Here is a 22560-nt window from a genome sequence, read left to right as displayed (position 1 = left end):
CTCCTTTCCCGATCGCTTTGTGGTTTCCACCAAAAATGGTAACTCTCACGGCTCGCAGTCTTCTCGTGCACCACCCGTGAGATGTTCGTTAGTGAAAAAGTGCTTTATTGTAACAAGACGACCGTATCCAAGGAAGAACTTCCCTCCCGTACCCGCGAAACCAACGTGGGGAAGCCGCGCTGGTGTCAAGACATCGCTCTGCTTCTGTCGGAGAAAGCGGGAGCCGTCTCTGAGAACCCCGAAGCCCCCTCCCCGGTCGCTGACCCTGGGAGAACGGCCGGGAGGGGCAACCCGCAGACCGGAGGTGCCCAGGGAATTCCGGAGGGGGGGTGCCCGACTCTGCGCCCTGCTCTGCCCCGCCCGCCCGCCGGAGGTGCCCCGGCCCCGCGGGGACTGCGTGCTCGAGCTCCCTCCGACCAACCACAGCGCCGGCCCCACTCAGCACCACCGCGGCACTGACTGCGCTGACCGCGGAACTTACCACCGGGCAGGTACGGAGGAGCCCCAGAGGCATGGCGGGGCCCAGGTGCCGGGCCCGGTGGCGGGGCAGAGCGGAAGGGCCGTCAGTCCCGCGCTGTCCGTCATGTCCTTTGGCCACTGGGAGGGCGGCTGGGCTGTGGGGCCGCCCTCGAGGGCGGGCCCGAGGGAACAGGGGGCCGCGGCGCCCGGCCCAGCCCAGCCCTGCCCACGTTGCCCTGAGGTTGAAATGCAGAAGTCAAGGCTCTCTCCTCGGGAAGTAGATTTTCTTGTAGTTCTTTTTCCCTCTCGCCCCTGCTGGCTTCTCGGTGGAGCTCAAAGAGCCGCGGGGCTAGTGCAGCAGGGATCGCGGGAGGCTGGGAGCCTGTCTCCGGGCACGGGTCTCCGACTGGGATTTAGGGCAGCCTCAAAGGTGTCCCGCTCGGAGGAATGGGTAAGTGGCCGGGAGCCGCAGGAGGGTTCAAGTGCTGTCAAGAGAGGGGGAAGCGCCCGTGCGCCGTCATGAGCCGTCGCCTCAGGTCCCTTATTGACTTTGTTCGTGTTCATACAAGTTGTAAGAACACGTTAAGGGTCAGGAGCAGGGTTTGTTACTTGCTTGGTTTGTTATTAATGTTATTAGGCGAGTGCGAGGCCGGATCGCAGCCGGCTGGAGCCCGTGGCACGTTGTATATTATTCCTGACACCGATCTTAGTAGTTAACATTTTAGCACGTTTGCTTTACAGCCTGGTGTAATTGTGCTGTTAAGCGAGAGGCGCTAACAGCACCAGAAACGGTCTTTAAAAAGTTAGTCGCGACTCAGAAGCACCGCGTTGCCCGCCCTTGCCTCTCCCAAGATATAAAAGAATTTCCTCAACTACTCTTCCTTCCTCCCCCTCCCCCGTCTTCGAAAATGTTTTTCTTTTCTTTTTGTTTTCTTCGTGTTCCTTTTTCCTGTGGCAATAAAGCTGATTTGTCTGTTGGAGCGATCTCGGTTTTCATCTCTGGAATGCGCTTTTTTTTCAATATGCTTAATGCATAGTCCGGAGAGCTGCGATATTTGTTGCCACGGAGTTTTTTCCTTCTTTTCTTTTTCCTTTCCTTTCCTTTCCTTTCCTTTCCTTTCCTTTCCTTTCCTTTCCTTTCCTTTCCTTTCCTTTCCTTTCCTTTCCTTTCCTTTCCTTTCCTTTCCTTTCTTCTTTCTCTCCTTTTCTTCTCTCCTTTCCTTCCTTCTCTCCTTTCCTTCCTTCTCTCCTTTCCTTCCTTCTCTCCTTTCCTTCCTTCTCTCCTTTCCTTCCTTTCCTTCTTTCTTTCTTCTCCTTCTTTCCCCCGCCTCAATTCTGGGGCTATCCCACGATTCTAACGAAGCGTGCAGGGGGTTTCCAGGGGATCTCCGGACTGTGACATCTACCTCGCAATGAGAAGCAGTTCAGGAGCCCTCTTTGAACTATTCGCCGTGTCCGACGGCTGTGTTTGTGCGTTTGCTTACAGAACCTGCCTTCGGGGAAGTGAACCAGCTCGGGGGGGTGTTTGTCAACGGGAGACCCCTGCCCAATGCCATCAGGCTGCGGATTGTGGAGCTGGCGCAACTGGGCATCAGACCGTGTGACATAAGCCGGCAGCTCCGCGTTTCCCACGGCTGTGTCAGCAAAATCCTGGCTCGCTACAACGAGACGGGTTCCATCCTACCGGGGGCTATCGGGGGTAGCAAGCCTCGGGTCACCACCCCCACGGTGGTAAAACACATCCGGACCTACAAACAAAGGGATCCGGGCATCTTCGCCTGGGAGATCCGGGATCGCCTGCTGGCAGACGGCGTGTGCGACAAATACAATGTGCCGTCGGTCAGCTCCATCAGCCGCATCCTCCGAAACAAAATAGGGAACCTGTCTCAGCAGAGTCACTACGAGTCCTACAAGCAGCACCCGCCACCCCCACAGCCTGCTCTGCCTTACAACCACATCTACTCCTACCCCAGTCCCATCGCTGCTGCAGGAGCCAAGGTCCCCACCCCTCCCGGAGTGCCAGCGCTCCCCAGCACCATGGCCATGCCCAGGACGTGGCCGTCCTCCCACTCGGTGACGGACATACTGGGGATCCGCTCCATCACAGACCAAGGTGAGGAGGGGGAACCTGGGCAGCCAGACAGGGCCACATCCTTTCTGTCCCCTGCTCTTGAGCTCCTGCCTCTCCGAGGGTGGGAAGGACGAGGTTCTGTAGTTGGTCTCGGGGCACCTCCAGCGTTTGCCCCCAGCCAGAGGCCGACGCTGAACTTACCGGAGGATGCGCCCTCAGGACGCGGGCTGATCGGCGGCCCGGGGTGGGATGCCGGGGACTCAGTAGGCGGTACATTCCTACTCTCACCGCTGCCGCTCTTACCCCTGCAGTGGCGACCGGGGCCGGAGGGAAGGGCCCGGGGTACGGCGACCCCAGGGGCGCTGAGCTCCAGCCCTGCGGACGCCCGGCCTTGGCCGAGGCACGCTGCCGCCCTCCGGTCACAGGCGCCGCCTTGGCATTACTGAGAAGTCCATTTTCTCTAGTTTTCGCAATCAGGCCAAATTTGCTCCGGCAGGAAGTTCAAATGTCACCTAATTGCTTTCATTCTGATGGTGTATTTTCCTCCGAAGCGGTGGTCCAGGGAAAACAAAGCTGCAGAATTCTTTTTTTTTCCCTTCCACCTTCTTTCTGTTTCTCCGCCTGGCAACTGCGTCGCGTCTCCCAGCAGCTCGCTACGCTTTGCGGCAGAGGAAGGGACGTTTTTTTCCATTTCTGTCTCTGCCAGTGAAAGTGGTTAAAACAATAGTATAAAATAACCTTTGCCTACAGCGATCTCTGTGTCCCACTCTTCCCTTCCCAATTAGCGGGGGAGGGGGGGGGGGGCTGTGATTTGTTTTCTGCGCTATTTAACGGCAACAATCCTGTTCCAGAAGCACTTCAAATGCAAAGTGATCCTTTAGGCATTGCAGAATAATTTTTTCTTTTCTCAAAAAGGCGGTATTTTCTTCCAAGTAACGCACATACACATAAGTATGTTTTATTTATATTCATACATACATTTATTTATATTCATACATACAAAAAGATACAAGTTTTGCCCTTCTTCGCCCTCTACTTCAAGATGTGAATTTTATCCTCAGACCACACTGGCACAAGCAATTGTGTTTCTTAGTCGACTTGAACAAACATACGCCTGGCAATCTCTGCTCTGTGCTAGGGAAGGGTAGTGTTGGCAATGAACATTAAAAAGAAAGAACATTACCGTCACAGGAGAAATGGAGGTTGGTTGGTTTTGGTATTTTTTTCTTTTTGTTTTAGTGAGTTCCTCTTTTATTAACACCATATTGGCAGGCAGGGGGCCTCTGGCGGTACCGCCGGGTGCCTCGGTATCTGCCCGTCTCTCTCAGACCTCGGAGCTACACACATCTTTCTGCAGTGTAAAACTTCCCTCCCTCCCCTTCTCAGCAGAGACCCAGGGCTGCTGCGCGGCCGATGCCGCAGATGGGGGCTGCTCGCCCTTGATTTATAGGATAAACTGACCTTGCTGACACGGAAAGGAAGCCCCTATTCATGGGAAAGTGTGAGATCAGCAGAAAAGGGCACTCACCGAGAGAGCTCAATTTCTTAAGACAACTTCAGATATGTGCCTTTCTCCAGCCCTGCCGAGGGGCCGAGCGAAGCGGTGCGGCGAGGCAGCCCGCTCCCACGGCGGCCTAGCCGGGACCGCAGCCCCGCAGACTCCGACGGGGCTTCGCTTGGGGGAGCCCCCCCAAACCCCTTTTTCCTCCACTCCTCGGCGGCCCCGAGAATTCGCCCGCCTGCAACACAGCCCGGTATTCCCGCGCGGCGGCTGATGGTGTGTAAATAACAGGACGTTAGGCCCCCCCCCCCCCCCCCCCCCGCCCCTTTATTCTCTCCATCCCTTTTAATTTTCCATTCTTTTACTTTTTAATTTTTAATTTATTTTTGTGTTTCGTTTGTTGTGTTTTCTTGTTGGGTTGTTTTTTTGTTGTTGTTTGTTTCGTTTATTTTTTTATTTATATATTTTTTTTTCCCTTCCCAAATTTGGAGGCTGGTTTATCTGCAGCCGTGCCAGGGTAACTTCTAACAGGGGATATGGTTTGTCTTTGGACTCGCACGCGCACACATCCGAGACGATTCCAGTGAATCCCCCTAGGAGATCCCAGGGGACAAGTGCCGGTGGTCAGCTCTTCCCGCCTATGCAGGGGCGCTGGGACTAGCGACTCTGCTGGCGACTTCTGTCTTCCGCTGCAAGAAGGGACCTTTCTTCCCACCTGGATCACCTCTCTAGGGGTTCCCCCGCGGGTTAGCGAGGTGTAGCGGGCGAGGGGCAGGCTCTGCCCCACAGCCTGCGTCCAGTGGGGAAAGGGAATAATTTCCAGCTAGGAGCGAAGTTCTCTGCACTCCGGCTCCTGCCTCTAACCCCTCTTTCCCCCCATGTTTCCCAGCAGTAAGCGACACCTCGCCTTACCCCAGCCCCAAGGTGGAGGATTGGAGCAGCCTGGGCCGAAACAGCTTTCCCCCCACCGCTCAGCACGCCGTGAACGGGCTGGAGAAGAACTCCCTTGAGCAGGAGGCCAAGTACAGCCAGGTAAAGAGAGAGGGGCAGGAGGGCGGGGGTGCACAGGGCCCCTGAGGTCCGCCTCGGGCTTGTGGCCCTTGCCCGGGCTGCCACTCTTGGTTTGGAGCCGGTGCCGGCCTTCCCTCAGTTTTGGTTTGCAAACGAGTCCGCCAAGATTGGCGAAGTCGGGAAAGAGCCTGGCTTCCCCCCTCCGCTCCTCTCTCAGCTCCCTCCCTCGGCACACTGCCGCAGCCCCCCAGCTCACCTTTCTCCTGCCAGAGAGGCTCCTGGCGGGCGCAGGATTGGCAGGGCGGGCAGCTCCCGCTAAACACCCCCCCCCCCGCCCCCCCTTCCCCCGGCACAACCGCACAGCAAACATTCGAAAATCGCAGCGCTCCGACCCCCGCCAGCTGCCGCCTGCCGCCCGGACCCCGCCGCGCCGCCCACCGGGGCTCTGCCCCGGCCTGGCCCCGAGCCCCCGCCTCGGCCAGGCCGTGCAGTCCCGGGCCGCGCCAGCGGGCACGTCCTGCCGCCGCCGCACTCGAAGTCGCGGTTTACCCTGTCCGCGGCGTGCTCTGTAGGCAGGAGAATAATTTGAAAATGAGGTGTAATTGCTTCCTACATTAAGCATTTTTAAACGCTTAAGTAGACTGTGAATTTCCTACGTTTTAATTACAACACAATATAACTGTTACTTAATAAATCTCTGTCTAAATCTTTGTACTTGCTAATCAAATCCCATGCCAGGAGAAAAGCTATAAAAGGCTCAACTGCTACTGGCTGGGAAAGCACAGGTTTCGAAAACTCTTTTTTCCATGAGATGGAAGCGTTTCAAAACGCATCAGAGGTTTCTCAGATACATCGAGTTCCCGGTCATTCATTTGTTACGCTCATAATGAAGTCGAGGAAAAACCATGATCTCTGTGTAACATGTTCCCATTCAAAGACAGAGGTTTTGGACATATTTTTCGAGTTCCGTGTCTGGTTTTGGATTCCATGTCGAGGAGACTTTTGTAGTTTGTATGTGGTACTGAGGGTAGATGAATCAGACCCTTTTGAATTCAAGATGTGGAGTGCAAACTATGGGAATGCGTGCAGAGTGATGAAGGAGGCAGAATGGGAATTACTGTAGGCCCCAAAAGCGAACAACCACTTCACTGCATATATTGCCTTACAAACAATATGCCACCCTTAACACTGTCCTGTTTGCTTTGTGTTACATTTTTCTATTGTCCCATTATTATTCTGTTCATTTTGTATCACAGAGAATGCGCACCATATTATAGCCATCACTTCATGGTTAAAGATAGAGTTAGGTTTAGTGGTAATATTCATCCTTCCACAATTTTCTTTAAAAATGAAACAATAAAGTGCTAGCAGTCTTACTAAAAATGATGGAAATAGCTTGTCCCTGTTCTGTTAAGAGCCGCTGTACCGTGGCTGTGTTGTCCTAGGTTCCAGGCTGGGTCTTCTGCATATAATTCTGCTGAAATATTCACAGGATCCAGCTCATAGGCTATAACCCATAGCCTTTGTTGGAATTTCATTTACCTCAACAGATGTGTTGAGGAACAATTGTTATGTAAATTGGGTTATTTTCTATGTTGGTGCTGGAAACTATTTTTATCTTTTTTCACTCTCAATATTTATGCTTTTGTCTTCATAATATATCCCTATTCTGCTGACAAGATCAGTCTTACTTTAAAGCTTTTGTTCAGCCTGAAAGATCACCTGATAAATGTAATATAGACATCTTTGTTATTTAAAAATGAAACAAATTGCTATTAATAAAATGGAATTCATTTATTGAAATACATTGTCCAGAGAGTTTGAAAGGGCAGAAACCCTAAAAAGTATTTATTCAAAAGGTCATTTTCAGTACCCTGCTCAATAACAGAAGACACAGACAAGATTCCCCTTCACTCCTGTCCCTTAATAATATGGGTAAACAGAAGCTGGCTTTGGAAAAATTCTGACATATAGACCAATCTATTCATGTAGTATTCAGACTCGGTTACCAGAGAACTCATTCACATTAATATTAATTACTTCGTCTGTCACAAATATATTATCTTGTTAATTTAGAAGGTATTTGGAAAAAATAAGGACGTGAAAATGTGACTTTTTTTTTTCTTTTTCTTTTTTTCAGTTTTCTCATTGATATTTTTGCCAAAAAATTTGTTCCAACCAGGTGGAAAGTGAAATTTACGAACCATATTCTTGCTGTTCATAGCACTGACTTACTAGCTGTCCATTGGCTAAAGTGCAGTGAGTCTGGGGTGATAGCCTGTGATGGTAAAGTTTCACCAGAAGTCTCTGACCTCCTTGGATCTTTTCATAGTCTTTTGCAATGCATACTGCTTTGGGTGTAAATGGATGAGCAGGGGACAGGAGAGAAGACTCGTTCATTTGTGAGAACCTAACAAAAGGATATCTGGAATGGCAGAAAAATGGGGAAGCCACAGTCACAATTCATATGCTAGAAGGACTATGGTGAAATAGTCTCTGTCTTTGGACTTCAGGGAAATTGTTACTTTCCCCATCTCCTCTGGGCAAAGCTCATTACAAAAGCTGGGTCTTAAGAAGGCAGACAGCACTTTTCCCCTAGAGAAGAGAAGTGACTGTTCTCTAATATTCCAGTTTTATGTCTGTATTACCGAAGTCAGAGGTGTCTACAAGAGGTGCAGAGCAGCGCGGAACCAAGTGTGCATGTTTTACATAGGCTTTCCAATTACACAACAGGAGCAGGGGGAATGTGCTCTGAAGCACATTAACAAAGGATTTTGTGTGAGCAATAGGGAATCCTGCTATTTCCAACAAATATTAGCTATACATTTTAAGCATCAGCAACATTCAAGGTTCACCTGTCCACAGCTTGCAAATAGCTCCATAGCTACTAGGTGAGTGAAGGACTTGTTACCCAGCCTTAGTTATGAAAGATAATATTTTACTTCTGAAGTAATCCCCTGGAAAGTCCCTCTGAATGACAAAGACCAGAAAAATTGAGCCCAAAGAACAGGGTCTCCTGTACTTTTAAAATACATTTATCTGATCCCTCTTTTTAAATGATAAGCTGTGTTTTAACATGCGGGATCCCACAGGATTTTTTTCGGGCAAAACTCTTATTTGACAACCCAGATTTGTCAGCTGGCAGCCAGGTTGGTCTCTGCGATGGGTTAGAATGGCTGCATTTTGCACTTTGCCCCATGCATTAGTGGGAATTTGTCCTAGGAAAGGACTCCACAAAAGGGGCAGGAAGACTTCACATTTTAGCCTCAGCAATAAACGGTCACACTTGTTTAACACAGAACTGGACTTCTGGATGTAGAACATTTTTCACTTTAAGTATTATGATTTTTCTGGTGTCTCTACGGCCTTTGTTTGCAATGTTGTTTGGTATTTGGGTCTGAGGAGTTGAAACTCTGCCTAGCAGACTGATTCTGTACCAAATGTTCCCCAGGAAATCACAGAGATGCCTTGTCAAGTTTCTATTCATTTTTAATTACCTGATGTCCCAAGTTATTGTTTATACATAAGCAGCTGCATTATATTTTCCTGTTGCATAATATCCACATATTTGTCATACAGCTTTGCAAACAGTGACTGTGAATCAGAGAAACTGAGAAGGAAAATACATTTTTCTGAAAGCTTGATAGTTTTGGGTCATACACATTTCATACAGAGCTCAGTTGTACTGCAGTATTTGTACAGAGATGCACATTCAGGGTGGTGTTGGAGGGATGGCTTCTACAAATAATTGTATTATTAATGCAAAGGATGAATATTCTGAGTATTTTATGCATTACACAGCTTACACTGAAAGCTGCATTAATTAAAAAAAAAGCAGCTGAAATCGCTGAAATACCAACCCATTTGAACCCTGCATTTGAAATTAAAACAATTAATAAACATGTATCATATTTAAAATGCAGTTTTCAGACAACTGATGCTCATGACTTTCTGGACTGACATCATAGATGTGCAGACTGAAAAAAGATTGTGGTTTGTGTTCACACATGTATGAAAATGCAGAAGACCTAATGTGTGTCAGTATGGGTTGTTGAGGCATAGATTTTTTTCTTAGTTATTTGCTATATGCACTGCAGGAAGCAGATGTGCACATTGCCAAAGGGAGCTGATACTCACTAATGGGAAAAAGTTTGTAACTGGGGTGGGGCTAAGAGCAAGCAGTTATGCAACTCACTTGAGGAAGGGTATGCTGTTCTGAGACCTGAGGGCGAGCCTGCCGGAGTTGCTGAAAACACTCCCTCTAATTCAGTGTGTGAATGGAGTTTGAGTGAAGTCTTCCTTTGACATTCTTGTCAGATCCCAAGGTAGCAATCACTTCACCTCTGTCTCAGCTGAACTTCATCAGCTGTTAGTGGCTTGAGTTTTCAGCTTTGCTGGAATAGCCCTCCCTGTTCTTTGGGTATATTCTGACTGGGGTCATGAGTTTTGTATGCTGTAAGCACATAAAAGCAAGGCTCTGTTTTAGAGCAAGTGATTGCAAATAATTGTGGGTGCAATTCTGGACAATTATTTGCACAGAAAATGTAGGCAATGTAAATATTTAGTTCCTGATCTTTGATTGTAGATGAACAATGAGCTGTATATGTGGTAGCCAAAGCATCTGTATTTGTTTTTATCTGCAATGCTTAGAACCCACAACATAAGGTAACTTCTCTGGGAATAAGGTGAAAATGTAACCTTAAGTGTTATGACCAATTACATGACCCTCCTACACAGATTATTTATTGAAAAAAAAATAATTAGCAGATATATTATTTGGCATGTTATATTCTAACTCAGGATTCCAGCAGTTTTAGTCCTGCTGTGGGTCTGTGCAAAATCCACCAATGGTAAAGGTCCAGACCTTCTGCTTCTCACTTGTGACTGTGAGGAAAGAAGAAATGTGTTGAGGAGAGTTGCCGTCCAGTGCAGGGATTCATACCTTGGCTTCGAGACTGTCTGGTCCTGTGTCACTCTCATTAGGAGCTCCAGACCAGTGCCTATTATTAAAACAGTGCCTCTTATTAAAACACTGTCACTAAGATGGCTTGCTCGAGGTCTAGGCATCCATGTCATTGCATGTTGTGGGTGAGGGGCATGAGCTGATCCCACTACATGCACCCGATTCCTTCCCAGGTGATCTGGATGGCACCTCATTCGAACCCCATTTGTGAGACCTGCCTCTTACTGGCCACCTGCTTCCACGGCCAAAACACAGTGCCCTGCTCAGCAACCCACTTGGCTTCAGGGCACTCCACCGGGATGAAACTAATAAAGAAAGTCAGAGAGGTGAGTGAATGGTATAATGACACTCAAACTGTGCTCTGAGCATCCTGTGCTCTCCAAGGGCCCCAACCCACCAGGAGCTCTGCCTCGACAAACAGGAGCAGTGACTAAAAAGTGAGAGTGGTGGGAGATACCTATCACAGACAAGGAGCAGTGTGCATAGGCAGGGGGATTAGATAGGACTTTATCTGTTCAGAATTCTTGTGCTTGCAGTAGAGTGGGAAGTAAACAAAGAATGTATGGTGTATTTGAATTTGTTCTGGGAATTTATCAGCTCTTAGGAATTGCCTACATACCTAGTCATAATGGCCATGGACATTCAGTAATTGATGGTCTGTGATTTGCCCTCATTAACTCATACAGCTTCCCAGTAACTGCGTCTGCAGCTACAGAGATTTGTTAGAAGGGGAGCACTGTTTTGGTTCTCCCTGAAGAACACAGAGAGGTCCCTGCACCTTTGTTCTCCTGCAGAGGACAAAGTAGGGACTTTACCAGTTTGACCCCCTATTTGCCTAGCTTCTAGCTATCAAGAATACCTTTAATGTTTCTGTAAGTCTCCTTCTTCCAACCTCAGTTTCATTTAAATAACACCATATTGAAATGACAATATACTGTTAAATATATTAATGTCATTTTTTCATAGAACCTTTTGCCAATGCATTATAGGTTTAACCATCAGTGTAGAAAGATCAAATGTTTATTCTTTTCACTGTATTTGCCTGCTTAATGTCCATGAGTGCCCTGCCTGACTCCAGATTCTGCCAAAATACCAAGGGGGAATTATCGTGCATATCTGCTCTAAAACTGTTGGAATCTGTTGTTAGTTCCTACTCAGGGGAGTTTGCTTATATAGCATGATATTTTTTTTTTTTTCCTGAGCTTTCCTTTTGTCCTTGTAATCCCTGTGTATCCATCTAAGAGAGACTTAAATTGTGTCTTCATAATTAAAATCAAGATTTGTCATCACAGCAAGCAGAATTTGTTTTACTACACTTTGAGGTAGTCTGGTTGTGAGGTTAGTTAAAAAATAGAGTATATCTCCACATTGTTGTGGTTTAAACCAGGACAAAGATCCAGCATCTCCACTGGAAAGGCATTTGTATCATCCTTCCTAAACTGAAGTGTGAATGGAAAGCAGCCACCCAGTGAACTCACAGACCTTGCACAATAATCTGTGTTTGGGAGACACTGTAGGTGGACATACTGGTGTGTGCTTGGTGTTCTGTATGTGACAGGTCTCACTTTACTGAAAACAGTCTAAACCCGTCCCTTTTCTGAAGGAGCATTGCAAACCCTTGCTCCCCTTTTTTTTCTTGAAGAGCTCTTAGGTTTTACAACAACCTTCATCTGCCTCGTCTCCATCATGCCTTTTTCTCCTGCCTCTCCTTTTCTCTGTTTTTGTAGTGGATTTCTCAGTCTCTGAGAAAGAGTTTGGTTGTTTCTTGGTTGTTTGTTTGTTTTTTTTTCTTTTGTTTCTCTTTAGTTTGTTTTGGAAAGACATAAAATGCCCCTGGCTCCTTTAGGAAAGGATCAGTGATGGTGTGTGAATTCAGGTTACTATTACTATTTCCAAAACTGGGGTTTTAATTTCCCTGAAGAGGCTGAGATTTAAAATTTGATAAGAAAATATAATTAAGAGTGCTCTTGATGCATGTTGCAACTGTAGTTAAACCACTCAATTGATATTATCTGATTTCTGTGTTATTCAGTGCAGCTGGAGATGCCTATAAGTAAAGGAAACAACTTTAAGTTAATAAAAGAGCGCATTAAACACGTGGAATGAGATCTGCTCATTATTAAGGAAATGAAGGTCATTTTAGAGAGAAGCAGTATGATTTTCTCATGTAGTACACTGCAATGCATTGAACTTAGTAGCAGGAGTAGTAAATGTAAAGAAAATGGCATCTTTGCAAGAGACACTGTATAGGATAGGGTAACTAATTACATTTGGAATCTTAAAGGACTCAAGTAAGCAAATATCTTTGGTTTAATTGTGACTTCAACTAGAATACCAGCATTGCTTCTCACGATTTACAGTTAAAGAGAAATATTGTAATTCCCTATTCTTGAAAGGTCTCTTTCTGTTTTTCAGTGCTCAGCCTTTTGGGAATCAACCCAGCTCAACTGAGCAGCAGACTGACTGTAAACCTCTTGCCCATGTGTTATTTTAAAAGCTCCTCAATTTCAATGTATTACCACTCTTCAATCTTTCTTGAATATAAAGGCATATGTTTCAAAGTAATACCTACAAAATTTTTCCCCTTCTGTTCAAGATTTTTTGGATGTCAAAATTATTTAATGACAAGGTCCTCATTTTTCAGTCTGTTTTATTCTCTTCTGCTTTCAGTGAAATTAATAGAAAATTACAGGGGAAATATGTTCACTAAAATAAGTTCATCTATCTAAGAATTTGGATATGCAGCCAAATATGAAAAGATTTTTGCAAGAATTTTTTCCAGCATTATAAAAAGACAGCAAACCCTCATTTGCAGGGCCAACTCTAAGTTATTCACATGCAGCTTAGTAATTTTATTAATTTTTTTTTTTTAAAGAATTTTAATAAAAAGTGTTATCATCAGCTGGAGAAATTTACTCCATGCTCATTTTTGTAATCCTTCTTCTTTAGGTAATTCTGACCTGTGTAGACACGTGAATTTTAGTGGGACACTGATCTGAATGAGTGTTTGTAGGATCATGTAATTGTTCCCATTGATGCTGTAGCACTGCATAGCAGCTTCAGAATTTAGTTCTAATTTAGTTAACTAAAATTTCTACCAAAATATTGTTTAAGGTTATTAATTTAAAAACCTGAAAAGAAACATAGGTGTATTACTTACATCTTTAGGTAATGCCATTTTCCTAAATGACATTTCCATTACAGGCCTGCCACCGCCGATGTTTTACTTGGAAAATTTGTTTACTCTTCCCTTGGGACCCCATATGTTGGTTTGATTTATAAATCATATTTAACCACCAATTAAAAAGAGAGATTTAGCATGTTTGCTTCCTTTATGTTCACAGTTTGTGTTTGATTGCTCCTAGTCTTGTTGCCATAACCTTTTTGACTGATTATGTGCACGTCACTAAGAACATGAGATATCCTCTGGGTTTTTAACGTAATTTGCTCTTCTGATTGAAGGACTATTCAGCTCTGTTCCCTGCTATGCTTTTCTCTTGCTATGGAAAAAAAAGACTTCTCCAGTAGTTACTTTGTGATTGCGTTTTCAGGACATTCAGAAAAGATTCAGCATTTCCAGAAATTGTTTTAAAGTTTTTCATTTTGAAAAATGAGCAGGGAGAGGGTGTCTGTCTGCGGAGCTACAGTAGCATCCTGCAGCTCAAACCATAGCCAGCACTCCCCTTTTCTGGGGAACTGCTGCTCTCAGAAACACAGCTGTGATACCTCTGCAGATTTGTTTTCATTTGCTCTTGGGGAAAGACTCTGTGCTGGAGGATCAAGGCAACGCGCTGAGTTTGCTGATCCAAGGACAGGAAGGATTTGTTTCGTCCAAGTCAGTGTTAGAATTGAGAAATACAAATAAAACAGCAACCTTACTCACCAGAGGTGTGTTCCCCAAGTCTTGACACGGGGAACTTCTGCTGACTCCAGCAGGGGAGTTTGGGCTGAGTTATTGTCTAAGCTCATTAGGGCTGGTGAATTGGGTAACTGGAGTGTTTCTTCAGAAACACTTTTTTTTCCATAGACATTTAGAGTACTCCTACAAAACATACACTCAGTCTATGCAATAAATTATCTATATAATAAAAATATTGTAACAATTATATCACAATGGACAAGTGGTTAAAATAATTTGAAATAACTTTAAAACAAGAATAATTTAAATTCTTTTGGACACTCACTTTAGAGTTGGGCTATAAAACTGAGGTGGCATCCAGCTGTGGTATCGAATGTGCTTTCTTTTATATTCACATAAACCTGACATGAGGTGATTTGCATTATTGCTATTAATGATAACTAACATAAAAACTAACATAAATAAAGGTCTGTGGTTTTGAATGGTATGACTTTCAGGCATTTTCTGAAATATCTATAGAAGCCACATGGAAAGGGGTCAAAGGAGACGGTCTAATTTTGATACCGAGAGAACATATCTAGCAAGCAAAAGGCCAGTGAAGGAAAAGTAAATTAAGGGATGAAAGAAAACAAAATAGTATCAATTAATTACAATATAGAATTTGGATTTATACCATGATGTCTGAAAGTGGTATTGACCTTGTGCATTTCTCTTGTACTAATATGACTAAGGCAGGAGAAAAAAAGGCAGGTAGTTTGTCTGATGTCGGTTGATCGGGAAATTTGTCCAGAAAGCTTGTGCCCTTTTCTCTCCTTACTGTGCAGGAGAGAGGAGGCTGAAGCTGTACGACATGTTATAGCAGTGTAACCTTCATAACAGAAATCAGGATGTGTGTGGCAGTTACCTCTGGTTTAGAGAGGAGCTGTTCTGACTTTTAGGAGTCCAACATGGAAATTACTTGTTCTGAAGGCAAGTTTTAGATTTGCTTTTCATCCACCCACCTCCCTTTGTGTTGCAAATCCCAGACTGAAAACAATAAAAAATTAATCTCTCATTAGTATTGTACATCAAGTGTCTAAAACTAAAGATTCCTTCTGTTAAAACTACTGAAATAACTCCTTCACTGGTGAAAATACATGCAGTCCATTTGTTTCAGCAGAATCATTTTATATGACTTAAAGCAAGATTTTAAGTCCACCTTGGCTTTGAATTCTGGCCTGGATATTCTTTTCACTGGCACTGGTGCATATCAGCAGTTACTTGGCAGAAAGGCACTAGATCCAGCTTGCGATCCTGACCCCACTGCTGTTGTTTTGCAGGTATCTTTAGGAGAACATAGAATTATAGAATCATAGAATAGTTAGGGTTGGAAAGGACCTTAAGATCATCAAGTTCCAACCCCCCTGCCATGGGCAGGGACACTTCACACTAAACCATGTCACCCAAGGCCTCGTCCAGCCTTGTCTTGAACTCTGCCAGGGATGGAGCATTCACAACCTCCCTGGGCAACCTATTCCACTGCCTCACCACCCTAACAGGAAAGAATTTCCTCCTTAGATACAATCTAAACTTCCCCTGTTTAAGTTTTAATCTGTTACCCCTTGTCCTATCACTACAGTCTCTAATGAAGAGTCCCTCTCCAGCATCCCTATAGGCCCCCTTCAGATACTGGAAGGCTGCTATGAGGTCTCCACGCAGCCTTCTCTTCTCCAGGCTGAACAGCCCCAACTTTCTCAGCCTGTCTTCATACAGGAGGTGCTCCAGTCCCCTGATCATCCTCGTGGCCCTCCTCTGGACTTGTTCCAACAGTTCCATGTCCTTTTTATGTTGAGGACGCCAGAACTGCACACAATACTGCAGGTGAGGTCTCACGAGAGCAGAGTAGAGGGGCAGGATCACCTCCTTCAACCTGCTGGTCATGCTCCTTTTGATGCAGCCCAGGATACAGTTGGCTTTCTGGGCTGCGAGCACACACTGAAGCTGGCTCATGTTCATTTTGTCATTGACCTACACCCCCAAGTCCTTCTCCACAGGGCTGCTCTGAATCTCTTCTCTGCCCAACCTGTAGCTGTGTCAGGTTTAACTGAATTTGCGAATCAGTGGGAGGTCATGTGTTCTAGGCTCTAAAATCTGGAAATTCTTATTCCATCAGTTGTCTCAAAACATTGATAGAAACAGCAATTCAGAGCAAATGTTTCTTTCTGGTCTTTGTAGAAGCCAGACAGTAAGCGCTTTCAAACAGGAACCCTTATCACTTGCACAGCAGACGTTCTTGTTCATTTAGAACTACATGTTTGTTTGCTTGCTTTAAAAAATTAGATTTCCTTTGAAAATTAAGGAAAAAAAATATTTATAAAGCTTAAAAACCAGGTTCAAGAAGCTCTGCACTTAAAACAAGTTCTAAGGGTTTAAAAACCCATAAACACCATGGGGTTCTCACACTCCTAATTATGAATGTTTAGATTTTGATGTTAATTTCCTCTGATTGAAATACTGCAGGATGAATTATTCATCCAGTATATACAGGGTCACGGAACTTAATCCCCCCATTTATTTTAACTAAATGTCATGTTTGTAAAAAGTGCCAGATTGACAGGCAAGATTCAACCCTTCCGATAACCTATACTTTGTATCTACAGCTGTTTAGAAGTAAAAACTCTTGCAGTTAAAATTATTGGGTCAAGTCCTTCACTGATGAAAGAGGTGAAAATCAGATTTTTTTTTTGTGTAGCATAGTTTTAAATCACATAAAGTGAAGTTTTCTTTATCTCATCAGTTTTAAATTTGGGCCAAAGGAGGCTTCTGGCTGCTTTGCAGGTATGGCTTAAACCTCCCCTGAAACAGAACTGTGCTCCATGCCAGGCCAGCTTTTTCCCATCCCAGTGATGCCTGCTTCGCTGAAGGCACCTACTGGCATCCACATGATCATGGTTTTGAGCAGCAAAGCTTTGTAGTGCTGGAATAAAAATAAGAATGATTCATTAATTCAGTGAGGCAGTGACAACAGCTTTCCAGCACTGGGGGTTCTTGACAGGTCACAACTGGTGGTCCCTACAAAACTGCCTCCATGTCCCACCTCAGTAGTCAGGGCAAGATCTTTCTTACATTTAAATTGACGCTATAAAAACAACAGCTATCACAGTTGTAAATTAAGTAAAGGGATGTAGGTAAAAACGTTGTTCTGTCTGTTATAAATCAGGATAGGCATTCTTTTAAATTAGGGTTTTACAAAAACTAGTAAATCTTTAGTCAAGTCCTATCTGTTTTATCAGTAACAACGCAAGTAGCACCTCCAGTGTAATTCAGTAACAGACTAGGACTTCTCCAGTAATTATAGTTCAGAGACTTTAATTTTAATTTTTGCCATTAAGACCACTTAGGAAGGCCACACAATGATAAAAAGAAATAGGGGAACATATATGTGATTAGATTAAATATTTATCAACAATGTCTGCATTAATGTGACCTGCGCAGGAGCTCAGATTTGCCCCAGATCATGTCCAGTGACAGTTTCTGGCCTCTGGCAGCCTTCTCTGTAGGAGCAGCAGGAGACAAGGACATGGGCTTGAGCATCAATGGACCAGCAAACAGGTGGCTTATTGGCACATTGCCTGACACAGATCTAGCCTGTGCCCACTAGCACATGGCCACACACTGCTCCAGTGTGGGGTCAGGCAGGGCACAGCTCAGGGGTCCTGTGCGATAGGTTGTGTGGATGAGGACACCCGGTTTTTGGCAGAATTGAGGATACAGTCATCACCTCTGGGGATTTTTTTTGCTAGGACACAGCATTGGACAAAGTGGGAAGTGATTTCTTGAGGACCAGATGTTGCCTTTCTTTATCCGTACACTCTTGGTGTGTGATGGTGGGGTGGGGAGTGGTGCTCAGCAAAGGGATACCTATCAAGCAATCAAGCAAGCCTTGGCATAATGCACCACTATGCTCCACTTTGATTACAGTCTCATTCTTTATCAAATGAAAGTTGTTAGATCATCTGCCTTTCCTAAAGAGCTCTAAGGAAGTGCCAGTGGTTGGAGAGCATCCTACAGCATGGCAGCCTGTACAGCATATAGGAAACATTCTCTTTTCTCTGTGGCAAAGGAGGGCTTTGGCTTTTCCCAGAGCCACACATGGTAGAGGGGAGCAGTGACAACACAGGAGGCTGGAGGGACATATGCCTCATTTGTCAAGGGCTCAGGGGATGTGACCACTCATATTGGGGAATCCTACTTAAAATGGAGCTTCCAGTTACAGCCTTGAACAAGGTGCTTGGTACCAGTCTGTTTGGGAGTGGGCAAGACTGGAGAAACAAGGTAGCCTTGCAGAGTCCAGAAAACCTCTTCTGAGCTTCAGAGGCTGGAGGTTTGTGCTGTCTCAATAGCTATGACACTCTTCAGGGACTTGCCCCAGGTCTTTTCTCCTTCCAGGATCCCTTTGGAGGTTCTGTACTTCTCTGTGTAGAAGACTTTTGGGCTGTGGCTTTTGATGTCCCGGTGTTACAGCCTGGCTTTAATGGCTCTACTGCATCTGTGCAAAGATTTTTGTTGCTGTTCATTAGAAAAAAGCAGAGGTATACCTGTTCTTGTTTCATATTCCTCTGAAAAGCACTTTACATTAGAAGAGGCAGGGAGCTTGGAGAACAGCAGCTTTTTAGGGCCTGTCACACTTTTTACTTTCCAGTAAATCCAGTGAAATAATTTTCAATGTGATTTAAGAAGTGTACTAATTTACAGTGCAATTCTATGAAGGTTTGTATTAATTAGTACTGTTGCAAACACTGATATTTATAGCTGAGGTTAAAGTGGAATTCTGAGACACAGTAGGGGATGTGTAATTGGAGTTGAAGGTCAGGTCACATATTTGGATTTTCAAAAGAATAAGGCAAGTTCAGCCTCAACAAAGTGTTTATGGATTTGGAATGACAATTATGTTGCTGCTGCAGCTGTATGTTTTGTACTAATTAATATACCTATCGGAGGCTTCTGGCTGGGATCCCATCACTGCCTCCTGCTGTTTTAGATTGCTGTACACATTTATATTGACTCCTGCAGGATTACTTCTTGGTTTCCTGAGTGGCAATGAGAGGATAGTCCAGCCAGTGAAACTGTGAGTTACATTGGTAGGAAACTCACGTACCTGAAACCAGGCCAGTGCCGTTTATGGAAGTAAATACTGGAAATTTGGCAGGTGCAATCCAGACAGGAATTGAACAAGAGAAATGTTAACATCAAGTTTTAGTAGAAACAAAAGCCTGTTTAATTTTTTAACTCTGCATGATCCAGGTTAGGTTTGGTTCTACCAGGTAATTAAAAATGGCAGATGCTACATGATTTACCGAATTGATACCTGTTCTTTCATATTCACATAGAAAACATTTCTGGGAAAAAAATGCTACCCCGAATCAAAAAAAAAAAAAATACTACCCAAATTGAAACTTAAGCAAGATAAGTGATCTTTGTTTGTACCTGTTCTGCTGAAGAAGCATTTACAGGGTGTGAAATAAACCACCAAACGCTTTTTATTTAAATAAGGAGTCATTCATTGTGAAATCCTACCATGGCAGACTGAAGGACTCTCCCTTCTCTGTTTAAATAGAAACCCTTCTCCCCAGCCTAAGGAAAGACCTCGGAAAATAGCTCGCGGGAAGGGACCCAGCCCTACAATTGTTTTGTGCACAGAAGCCCCATTGAAACTGTAAGCAAAGAACATTTGCAAGGCTATATCCCAAGTACCTAGAAAACACAGTTTTAAAAGACATCATCAATAATAATGCTACTACTACTCTAGTTGTGACTCATGCCCTGAGCAAACAGTTACCAAGGAGTTTAAGATGTTCCCACCTTCCCCTGCTGCTTGTTACCTCCCCGCTTGGGGAAGTGTTGCTCTGGGATCTGCACATGGCTGCTGCAGCTCAGGGCTGAGCCCACCCTCCTTTGGGGCTGGCAGTGGCAAAATGGTGGGATGGGTCCATCTCTCCTGCTGCTGATATGGCCATGGTTGCTGGACACCCAGCTTAAACTGCCACAGCACTCTCTGCCAGGGCCTGGCTACAATGGCCAGCATCACATGCAAAATTTGGGAAAGGTAGGTAAATATTAAAGCCAACCTGCTCCAGCCCATGGGACTCATTTCCAAGAGGATGAAGGTGCTCAGTGAGAGAGATGGGACAAACTTGTCACAAATACCTCCAGCAGTAGCTCTCAAATATAATGACTAGATGCAATCATGGGCTTAAGGAGTGCATGAACAAGTTTGTGGGAAGGCAGGCAGGTGTGCGGACAGGCTCTGTGGTTCCTGCCCTGTTCTCAGTGTGTGCTCCCTAAACATCTGCTGCTGGTCCCTGTTGGGGACAGGCTGCTGGGAGAGGAGTGCAGGGCTCATGTGGGGTAACTGGCCTTAAAAGCAAAGCACAATGGGGCCACTGTACCCCTGAAATCTAGGGGACTGATAATGGGTGGCTCCCTGGGCATCCCCATAGCTCTGGTTCTTGTACAAAGACCAAACAGCATTTATGGGTACCTTATTTTACAGCAGATCTGTTGTCTTACTCTCTTAGAAATGTTTTTCCCTTTCCTTTCAGGCACCCAGTGGCCTCCCTGCCGTCAGCAGTTTTGTGTCAGCACCAGCCATGCCTCCCTACGCAACACCAGCCCAAGTGTCACCTTACATGACGTACAGTGCCACCCCATCCGGCTACATGGCGGGTCACGGCTGGCAGCATGCTGGAGGCACCCCACTGTCCCCGCACAGCTGCGACATCCCCGCCTCACTGGCGTTCAAGGGCATGCAGACAGCCAGGGAGGGCAGCCACTCGGTCACGGCCTCTGCTCTCTGATGCAGGAGCTGGTCCAGGACCACCATGAGCCTGCTGGGTGGTTGTCCCCTGAACCTGGCTGACAAACTGCTCTCTTTGTGCTGGAGATACCTGGCATTTCTCCTCATGACTTGTCTCCTGTAAGGCTTTTAGGATTAAAAGAGCCGAAGACATCAGAAACTGACAGAACTGTGGTGTTGTGCTCTTTAAGTAAAGACCTTGCATCCCTCAAAGGGCTTGTGGAACCTTGTCCCACTCTCTCCTGGTCAAACCACACGTATTTATTCATAATCATCACAGACTTTCTAAATGTGCAATTGTTATTAAGATTTGTGTAAAATCAATAAAGAAAAGTCACCTCAGAAAATTCTTCTATGCCTTGAATCAGCAAAGGCGGTTAAATAGGAGGCGTTTGCCAATTGCCTAAAGAACAACCCTTTCATCAACAGAGTTATACAATCCACTTCTATTAAGAGATCACTTCTGGTTGTTTCGTTGGGTTTTGGCAATCAAATATAGAACCAAGGCAGTAGGCGGCTCTCAGATTCTCCTGGTATGTTGCCATTGTCAGGCAGTAGTAATACCTTTGTGTTTTTATCCATTTGTAAATATAGGCTTTTGACAGCATTTTGTTTTCACCTTCCAGTACATTTATTTTCTTTTTCTAAGTTAAAAAAGTTTTTGACTTTCTAGCTATTTTTCTGTGTCGTTGTGCGATGAGGTGACAGCCTCAGGTGCTGAGGTTTTGGTAGGGTTATTTTCATTCTGTTTCTGTGCCTACAGTAGAGACTTCAGCATCTCATGAAATACAGTTGTCTCTTCAGCAGAAGATTCAAAGGCAGAAATCCAGCCAAGTAACTCTCCCCCAGCTATATGGAGTCTTCCAGATTCGTGAAACTCCACATTTGTGTTAAGCGTACAAACAGAAATGGGTGGGAAATATCTGAACAAACTGAAAACTGTAGGGGGAAATGCCATTAGAGTGCAGCCTGTGCAGAGATGCTTACAAAATCATGTCAGTCAACAAAACTGCTGAGGAACAGAGTTGTACCATCACTGTCAGCACACTTGTGTGCAGCATTTTTGGCCCAAGATTACATTGTAATTTTTTTTAAGAGGAAGTTGTCTTTAATTTCTGCTTTAATGAATGTAAAATATGGCTCTTGGTAAAGTTTACATTGTTCTGAAGCATTTTTTTTTTTTCCTTATAGGTATACTGGTGGTGGTGCTACAAACACAGATATTATTTAACAAATTCCCCTTCTACATTTCTGTATCCATTGGCAAGTACTCTGTGCCAGTTATTTTGCTTTAAACTTTAATCCCAGGAGAGCTAACGTACTGATCTTTGAAAATTTACCTGTTTTCCTTGGGCAATAATAAAGTTCTGACTATTATTCCAGAATGCTGTAGGTATGTTCAGAATATGAATGTGGAAAAAAAAAAAAAAAGCAGCCTGGTGTGACATTTCATATTCTTCATAGGATATTAATATATTTTGTATTTTTATACATATTGTGCAATAACTTAAATCACACTAGGGACAGTTATAGCAGAGGAGAAAATTTCATTCTTAAATTATTGCTTTATCTGCATGCCATATGAAGCGTTCACTCAATGGGAAGGTAAAATACAGTCCCCTCCTAAAATACAGTCTTTGTGGATTTCCAGCTTTCATCACTGAGACAGCTGTGGGGAAATTTTCATAAGAATTTAAGTAATCAGTTCACATGTTATATAAAGTATATCCACTGAAATTTAGATGGACTCAACTGGCTGCTGCCACCTTTGCTTTTTGCATTAAAAAATAGTTAATAGAACCATATTTCTATAAAGAACACAGGTACTATGGCCCTAAGGAAAGAAAGATGTGATCTCGGA

The 22560-nt window shown here is 44.7% G+C and overlaps 1 protein-coding gene across 2 annotated transcripts; it reads left to right on the top strand.

Annotated features, from left to right (window-relative positions):
• Positions 1 to 714: 714 nt before the first annotated feature.
• On the top strand, positions 715 to 21693 carry PAX9 (paired box 9). Of its 2 annotated transcripts, none has more exons than XM_057428596.1 (4): positions 715 to 910; positions 1946 to 2572; positions 4924 to 5063; positions 20446 to 21693. In XM_057428596.1, the coding sequence occupies exons 1-4, from the start codon at positions 907 to 909 to the stop codon at positions 20698 to 20700; spliced, it is 1026 nt and encodes a 341-aa protein (XP_057284579.1). In that variant the 5' UTR covers positions 715 to 906; the 3' UTR covers positions 20701 to 21693. The 2 variants fall into 2 exon arrangements, with proteins under 2 accessions (XP_057284579.1, XP_057284578.1); XM_057428595.1 differs by having other exon boundaries at positions 4921 to 5063.
• The last annotated feature ends 867 nt before the right edge of the window (positions 21694 to 22560 follow it).

This window comes from Pezoporus wallicus, unplaced genomic scaffold (assembly GCF_028554395.1).
Source record: "Pezoporus wallicus isolate ANWC-B61680 ecotype Strahan unplaced genomic scaffold, APGP_CSIRO_Pwel_v1 contig_3486, whole genome shotgun sequence".
In the NCBI taxonomy this organism is placed as follows: domain Eukaryota; kingdom Metazoa; phylum Chordata; class Aves; order Psittaciformes; family Psittacidae; genus Pezoporus; species Pezoporus wallicus.
This window is presented reverse-complemented; position numbering and strand designations above follow the sequence as displayed.